This window comes from Sinocyclocheilus anshuiensis, unplaced genomic scaffold, assembly GCF_001515605.1.
Source record: "Sinocyclocheilus anshuiensis isolate Anshui unplaced genomic scaffold, SAMN03320099.WGS_v1.1 scaffold51, whole genome shotgun sequence".
Taxonomy (NCBI): domain Eukaryota; kingdom Metazoa; phylum Chordata; class Actinopteri; order Cypriniformes; family Cyprinidae; genus Sinocyclocheilus; species Sinocyclocheilus anshuiensis.
In genome coordinates, this window is record NW_015548296.1 from 5,809,142 (window position 1) to 5,817,765 (window position 8,624).

Genomic DNA, 8,624 nt, shown 5'->3' on the forward strand with positions numbered 1-8,624 from the left:
TTTAAAACCGTTAAGTCTATTCAACTTTGGTTACAGTTCAGTAGCTGCTCCTGAAATACATTTTAAATTAAAGCCAAAATAAAGCATTTTATACACACACCATCAGGCTTTTATGTAGGGCTGTGCGATATTGAAGGAAAATGCGATATGCAATACGATAATGCTTAAAGTGTCACCTGCTCAAATGAAACAGTTTTACTCAGCTGTTGCTGAGTCAGTTCTGTGAACTTCTATATCTTGTCATATATATATATATGGTTATTTGTATGCATGCATGTACCAAAAAATTCCTGTAAAACAACAAATTCCTTGTGTTTGCGCACACTTAAGTGGTGAATAAAACTCATTCTGATTCTAATAAGAAAGCACCCCTACAACAACTTCTGAAAGTGAACGGTAGTGTTTTACTCGAGCATTACATAAAAATGTCATTTTAACATTAGTGTAATAATTTTAACATGAGTTTAGGAACTGAATGATAAAAAGGAAAAATAAAACACTTAGTATTTACTCTTGGAATTCAATATGCACTGATTCTTATTTAAACTACAAAAGTTATTTAGGTAAGAGCAGTGAGTGATTTTCTCTCTGTCTTTTGTTCATGGCCCCAAATATTGCAAGCCGTAGCGATATGCATATTGCGATATGTACATTTGCGATATTACGATAATTTCGATATATTGCACAGCCCTAAATATATATATATATGGTTATTTGTATGCATGCATGTACCAAAAAATTCCTGTAAAACAACAAATTCCTTGTGTTTGCGCACACTTAAGTGGTGAATAAAACTCATTCTGATTCTAATAAGAAAGCACCCCTACAACAACTTCTGAAAGTGAACGGTAGTGTTTTACTCGAGCATTACATAAAAATTTCAACTTTGAAAAATGTCAAAATTTCAAACATTAGTGTAATCATTTTAACATGAGTTTAGGAACTGAATAATAAAAAGGAAAAATAAAACACTGCTTAGTATTTCCTCTTTGAATTCAATATGCACTGATTCTTATTTAAACTACAAAAGTTATTTAGGTAAGAGCAGTGAGTGATTTTCTCTCTTTTGTTCATGGCCCCAAATATTGCAAGCTGTAGCGATATGCATATATGTACATTTGCGATATTTCGATATATTGCACAGCCCTATTTTATGGATCATATAGTACGATATATTGAAAATATTGACGTCATACTCAAACACAATATTGTGTTTTAGATGTTATTTAAAGTGGTCAACTTAAAGCTTGTTAAAAAAAACTAAGCCACGTTTTGATCATTAATTTAGAGGCCTTAATTTAATGTATTATGTGATATAGTAGGCTTTATAGTGTTGGCCAATTAGAAAAATCCACAGGACCAAGAGAAATGGTTCACGTTAAGACAGTTTTATTTCCATCTTCACAAATTGGAAACATTAAATAGAACTTCAGAATGTCCAGCGATAAAGATGCAATTTGTTTTTGAATGCGACGTTACAAACCAAGTGCTCCTCCCTTTCATTCAACCCACCCTGACACGTTTAAACAGACTCATTTACGAATGCTCCTCAGCCAGCCTCTCTGCCTTCTGGACGACCTCCTCGATGGGGCCCACCATGTAGAAGGCCTGCTCAGGCAAAGCGTCATACTCACCTAGGGAAACAAACATTATGAGCAACACTGAATAAAACAAATACTGCATTACCAAAAGTGGATGTAATCAACAGTCAAGACAAAATAGAAGGACTTGAGGACTTACCACCCAGAATGGCCTTGAAGCCTTTAATGGTGTCTTTCAGGGGCACCAGCTTGCCCAAGTGTCCAGTGAAGACCTCAGCTGACACTGACCTCAGATCCAGCCTGGGTGAAGCGGAAAATGTTGTCAATGAATAGCAGCACATCTTGCCCCTCCTGGTCACGGAAATATTCAGCAACGGTCAGTCCAGTCAGAGCCACACGGGCACGGGCACCTGGGGGCTCGTTCATCTGTCCGTACACCAGAGCCACCTAATGGGAACCAAGAGGACCTTGTAACTTGCTGGTAGTAGATTTTAAGTGGTTTGTCAGAGCAATTTTAGATGTACCTTTGAGGTGGTGTCCTTCAGGTTGATGACACCAGACTCGATCATCTCATGGTAGAGATCGTTTCCCTCACGGGTTCTCTCTCCTACACCAGCGAACACCGAGTAACCACCATGAGCCTTGGCCACGTTGTTGATCAGCTCCATAATCAATACAGTCTTTCCCACACCAGCACCACCGAAAAGACCTGAAGAAATGAGATGGTGCCTTTAGTTAGCTAAAGCATAGCGGGGTTCAAAACAAGCACAAGCAAATTGTAAGAGTCCTTACGCCAGCATTTCATTTGAAGGAATAGTTCACCCAAAAGTTGAAAATTATCATTTACTCACCCTCACATTTTTACAAGCCTGTACGAATTTATTTCATCTGCTGAAGACAAAAGATGATATTCTGAAAAACACTGGTAACCAAACAGTTTCTTATCCCCATTGACTTTCCCCCAATACTGTGGAAGTCAATGGGAACCGGCAACTGTTTGGTTAGACATTCTTCAAATATCTTCATGTACAACAGAAGATAGAAACTCATACAGGTTTAGAGCAACTTGAGGGCGAGTAAATGATAGTTTCATTTTTGGGTGAAATATCCCTTTAAGGCTCAGAAATTTCAAATGTTTTTGAAAAACAACTAATTTATTAGAACAAATACAATAGAAACCTTAATACTGTGGAATCAGTATAATTTCAGACAACTTCGTATTTAAAAGGTTTTAAAACGTAATTTATGTCTATGATGGCAAAGCTGAAGTTTACCCCTGTCTTGTGTCACATGATCCTACAGAAATCAATCTAATATGCTGATTCAGTGCTCAAACATTTATCAAATGAAGAAAAGAACTAGATACATTTTCTCAGAATTCTATGATGAATAGAAATCGACTTAAAAACAATTTTAACACTATGAATGTCTTTACGGTCACTTTTGATCAAGGTAATGTACCCTTTCTGGATTAAAGAATTAATTTTCAAATTAAGCTTAATCTTTTTAACAGTAGCATTTACACACATACCGATCTTACCACCCTTGGCATAGGGTGCCAGCAGGTCTACGACCTTGATTCCTGTGACCAGAATCTCCTGCTCGACACTCATGTCTCTGAATTCTGGGGCCTCCGCATGGATGGGGGCAGTCCTGGATAACAGATCACAAACAACATTCAATTATGTATTTTACAAGAGGATTAACGCTCCTTAAATGAGCTTGCAAACACTTATTTTAGTCTTCATAATACCAAAGACTATAGAATACCCAAGACGTGTCACACATGTATAGTTTTGAATGGAGAAAAATGCAACCTGAGAAATAAGTTTTTTTTTTGTTTTTTTTTAAACGCTATTTGAGCAAAATAAACATTTATGATACAGTTGTCAGATTTCACTGGTGATTTCAAATATGAATTTATCATAAGCTTGGTGACCAGTTTTAGAGAATGAGGTTTCCCCGTTCAAGGAGATGGAAGCTGCATTTGCTTGCCTGAGGAGAAGGGTATAACTGCAGCCCAGAGATCTCCAAATGGGGGCGGGAACTCCAAAACGGGGTGGGAGCTCCAAAATAGGGCGTGGCTTCCTCCCATTGACAGACAGGCACATGACATGCATGTGCAATTTTCCCCCCCAATCCACTTCAGTGCAAACTCCGCCCCACAGCTGATTCTAAAGATTTTATTGGTTGTGTCAATTAAAGTGTTGATTTCCTACATTATGCTACAAAAAATGCTAACCCCTAAACCTACCCCACACCTGACCCTAACCTTAACCAGTGAAATTGACTGCATGGCGGGATTGGCGCTGAATAGCGTGGTAAAGAAAGTTGCAGTTCAGGAGATAAACAGTTAATAAGATTATGCGATGAGATCGTTCCGTAACTCCCCAACCGGACCTCACCGGACAATGGCACCTTTTTAGTTACACCCAGCGTCACTACCCCCTCCTACCCTGCGAATTTCGTGCCCGGGGATGCCCCCGTTGCTTGGAACAAAGCGATAGAGATTAAAGTCTTTCCCCTGCACTGGGACGGCTCGCGGGAGAGCTTGTGGGCGATTCCCATTTATATCATTAAGCAGAGGTTCAAACTCCAGTCCGAACAGCACTGGCCATGAGCTTTGGGCTCTGCTAGAAACAATGTTTAATTTATAAAGTTTTATTTTGAAATGTAAGTCAATAACAACTGGCTGAAGCCACAGCCAATGGTGAAAGTCTTTGCGGGAGGAGACCCCCGCCCCATTTGGGAGGTTCTGCCCACTTTGAGTTCACGCCCCATTTTGGAGATCTCCGGTCTGCAGTTATACCTACTTGGGCCTGAGAGGCGTTTCAAAGATGGCCACCAAGTGACATGAATTGCCTTAAAGGGACTTTGATAATACTCACTGTTTTGTTGTAATTGGTCCTCTCTCGTCAATGGGCTCACCAATGACGTTCATGATCCTGCCAAGCGTCTCAGGTCCCACAGGGATTCTGATGGGGGCACCGGTGTCAAGAACCTTCTGACCGCGCACCAGTCCCTCAGTACCGTCCATAGCGATGGTGCGGACAGTGTTCTCACCTAAAGAGCAAAAAGAGTTACTCTGCAAACCGGTCATGACTTTACCATTCAGATTTAATTGATTGGGTAAAGCTTCAGTCTCGTTACCCAGATGCTGAGCCACCTCGAGGACTAGCCTAGTGTCACGGCCGGCCACTTCCAGGGCATTGAGAATAGGGGGCAGACCCTCGTCGAACTGGACGTCCACAACGGCGCCGATGACCGCGACGATACGCCCGCTGGCGGCGGCAGCAGCTGCGGCAGGAGCGGCATAATCCCTGCCTGTGAGAGAGAGGAAGACAAACAGCGGAATATCGCATGAAACTGAGCATCTGTAATAGAAACATTTAAAAACATGCATATGCACGCTCGAAAGCTTATATTTTGATTAGTCACTAATATAGTTTCTGTTTGCTCGGTGTCCTGAGAAATCAAAACAGGCTAATGAATGAACGCACGCAAGTCGATGTTTTAGATTTTAAAAAAGGGATGTGCCTGCAATCTGCATTTATAGCTTGTAAATGTCTATAAATGTGTTTGCATTAACTCGTGATCTTATTCCACATGTTTATTCTGTACCATGACCTCGCGAGTTGCGAATAAGCTAGCATGACATATAAAGGTCATCCCGGTTTTCACACCAAACAGACTTAGCTGTTGTCATCAAATGAAGTACTCCGCTATGTCAGTTTATTTCCAACAGGAGACAACAAACATGTAGCACATCTGGCGAAGGCAATCGTTGGAAACGTTGACGGTGAAACTTTGCGGCCTGCGCTTGCTGTCCGCATGCTGCCATTTAGCAGTCTGGCGCCGGCGGTGACGCTGCTGTCAGAAGAGCTGCTTTAAAACAAAGCGTTTCGAAAACCAACGAATTCTACTTACGAGAAAACAGTGCCGCTGGAGCTCCGTTGAGAGCCTTCAGGGAGGTCACCCCGGGCTTGAGAGCTTGCAAAGCCCCGGTGCAGCAGCGTCCCACAGCTCCCAACATGGTTAAAATGGCTGAAGGTGGAATGGGGCAGAGGCTCGGCAGCGTATATACGGTGCCGCTCGAGTCCGACAATGCGCATGCGCAGCAGACATGGCGACACAGGAACTGCGCATGCGTCAGTGTTGTTGAAGGACAGACTGGGCATCGTTACAATGAACTGAAATAGCTTTATACTGCATCTGCAGGAACAATGATGTGGACGATTTTGGTCAAATGTAATACCCTAGTATACATGTATAAGTTTGCATTTACGTAAAAATAATGGATCAATACCAGAACGCTTTATTATTATTATTATTATTATACAGAATGTGTAATAGATGCAGTATCCACAGGTGGCAAGTATTTACGCGTGGTCCTCATCTGTTTTAGAGAATAACAAATATGAAATGCTTTTTAGCAGATGAAACATTAAGTCGAATCTCACACTTTCTTGCATGTAGTTTTGCCAATGTCTACTACAAGTACTAGCGTATGTTTACCAGTCTGTGACCTGTAGGTGTCGTTGTTGTGTAAACGTTATTCAGTCATCAAGAGTCTTGATTCAAGACTGAACATTTATTGGTCAAAAGACGTGTATTGGTGACAGTTGTTAAGTTGCTGTCTCTGTCAAGAAACACCTTATACGTCTTAAGTATGCATACTAGCAGTAAAATGTTGTGGTTAAAGGCCAATGGGCCCATTATGATTTATTCTGACAAAGAAATTAAAACACAGTCCTGTGATTCTAATGTTTTGTTCGATATAATGGATACAAATGATTCTAAACTCAGTGTAGTTATCTTTCATTCTTATTTAGGGTAAAACAGGGTTACAGAAAAGTCATACAAAAATGTCAATGCACTTTGTATAAAATGAACTTAAAACAGCTTGTTTTACTCTAATCATTAATTAAATTAAACTTAATGTCACAGACCAATGTCTAAAGGTGACAACAAAACACACCTCCAGCTTCACCATCATCACTAACATCAGTTTAATTACTAATTTAATTGTGTACATAGGTAGGCTATAGATAGGTATGGATACAAAACCACTACTGATATACATTCAACAGACAATCACTGCAAATTATTCATTTACTTTACAAAAGATAAAGTCAAGCAAGTCATGCAAGATTTGAACTCGAAGTAAACCTGGGAATGTTCATATCTAAGTTATGACAAACTTTTGCAAACAACCTAAAACTGGTGATTTTTAAACGATATTTCAGTGCTTTTGAGAGCAAACACAAAAAAACTGAAACTGAAAATGTCTGTGCAGTCATATGCAGTTAATATGAAAACGTTTAAATAATACATAAATAGTTAATTGGTCAAAAGGTGTGTATATGGAAAGCCATCAACCCATTTATTTCTGACAAAGAAATAAAAACACAGTATCTATAGCATGAATAAAATATGGGAATATTAATATTAAAAATATTTTAGTATATTAAAATTGTATGTTTACTGAACAGATCATACCACACTCTTGTTGAATGCATAACCTATAATGCTTCAAAGTGCTGATCTCATTAAGACTGTTTAATGATGCAGAACAAGCAATTATTGGCCAGTGAGCTATACTGCCATTTTGTAATGTCATCCAGCCATTGATTGTGTGCACAAATAGTCCACACACATCCGAAAGATCCTCATGGTTATATGCATGGGTGAAAATCTCTGCTAAGTAGGTCAACAAAAGTTTCAGTAAGCCACATGATGAAGGGATCAAAGGCACATAGAAGTCTGTTACATTGGCTGTACCCTGATGTGCATGTGTAACAAATATTGATGCGTCTCAGAAGCAGCAGTAATTGTGTTGTGTGCACAGATGGTGCAGCAGCACAACTGAACAAACAGGCCTGAGCTGTTATTGCACTGCCTGTACATATTTGTGCTGTACGATAAGAGATTTCTGTGTTCGGTGTGATATAAATCCATTATGGACTTGCACGGGTAGAGTTTAATTAATGCCTCCCATATCAGAGGCTGATTTTACAGTAGTCTTGTTATTTGTGTAGATCTTTGACTGGTGTGAAGTTTTCGTCTGTCGGGGTTATCAGGAGGAACAGCTGTCTTAGTTCTTCCTCACTTAACTCATCACAGTTTATTCAATCAGATAGTCAAATCTAATTTTGCTATTGTACCAGAATGAGACTCATTAACAGTAATTACTAAGTAAACAAACAGACAGGAAGAACAGCAGATATAGTGTTGAACGTGACACTGAAAGACACAATAAAACAATAAGACAAACTCACTGAGATGACTTGAAATGGGTTACAAATCATTAACAATTTGGAAAGACTAGTCTAAGTCAGTTTTAAATGTCCATTATATTTATTAATTACAATATACAAAATGAAACAACAGAAGGCCATATATTCTTGTTTTACACTTGTTATATTTGTGGATTTAAGTAAGGACACACGATATATTTGCACCATAGCTGTTATCAGTTGACAGAATTTTTTTTCTACATCAGTCAATAATGAATCTTTAATTGTTCATGTTTATTTTCTCCATTTGTACAGTTATATTACATTTACCATGAGTTAATGCTTGCTTAATCTTTAATAACACCGTTAAATGTAATGTTTACAGAATCTCAAAATGAATATCCATTTTTCAAACTGTACATTACAGTGTTGTGATGCTTGAATTCATTTTTAATTTATTTAGACTAAATAATATAGAATTTTAATAATAACATGGCCACAGCATGAAAATAATTAGCAGCTTATTAGTAATGTCAAGAAATGTAAAATCTGTGCATCTCTAGCTTCAAGTGTTTACATCATTACATATTTCATAAAATAATAATGTGAAAGGTACAACTAAACAATTTTATCTTCAAAAACAATACAATCAGACACATTCCACAATCACACAGATAACAATGTTCCCTTTCGAACGGTCTCTCTCGTTGCGTGAAGACGCATTTGGGGAAAACTCCTGTTGTACTCTACTGAAGCCTGATTTGTTCATGTTTGTGTAGCTGGACAAACCAATAGCACTTTAGCCCGTCAGAAAGGGCGGAGCCGACCCCTATATAAGTCGGCTCAG

General features: G+C 38.9%; 1 protein-coding gene across 1 annotated transcript; it reads right to left on the reverse strand.

Moving 5' to 3' along the window:
• Positions 1–1,367: 1,367 nt before the first annotated feature.
• Positions 1,368–5,633, reverse strand: LOC107656103 (ATP synthase subunit beta, mitochondrial-like). The gene is given in 8 exon segments (XM_016443799.1): positions 1,368–1,634; positions 1,741–1,822; positions 1,824–1,988; positions 2,066–2,250; positions 3,073–3,194; positions 4,430–4,604; positions 4,692–4,865; positions 5,469–5,633. Coding segments are annotated over 8 exon segments (1,107 nt in total). The 5' UTR covers positions 5,575–5,633; the 3' UTR covers positions 1,368–1,536.
• Between the last annotated feature and the right edge of the window lie 2,991 nt (positions 5,634–8,624).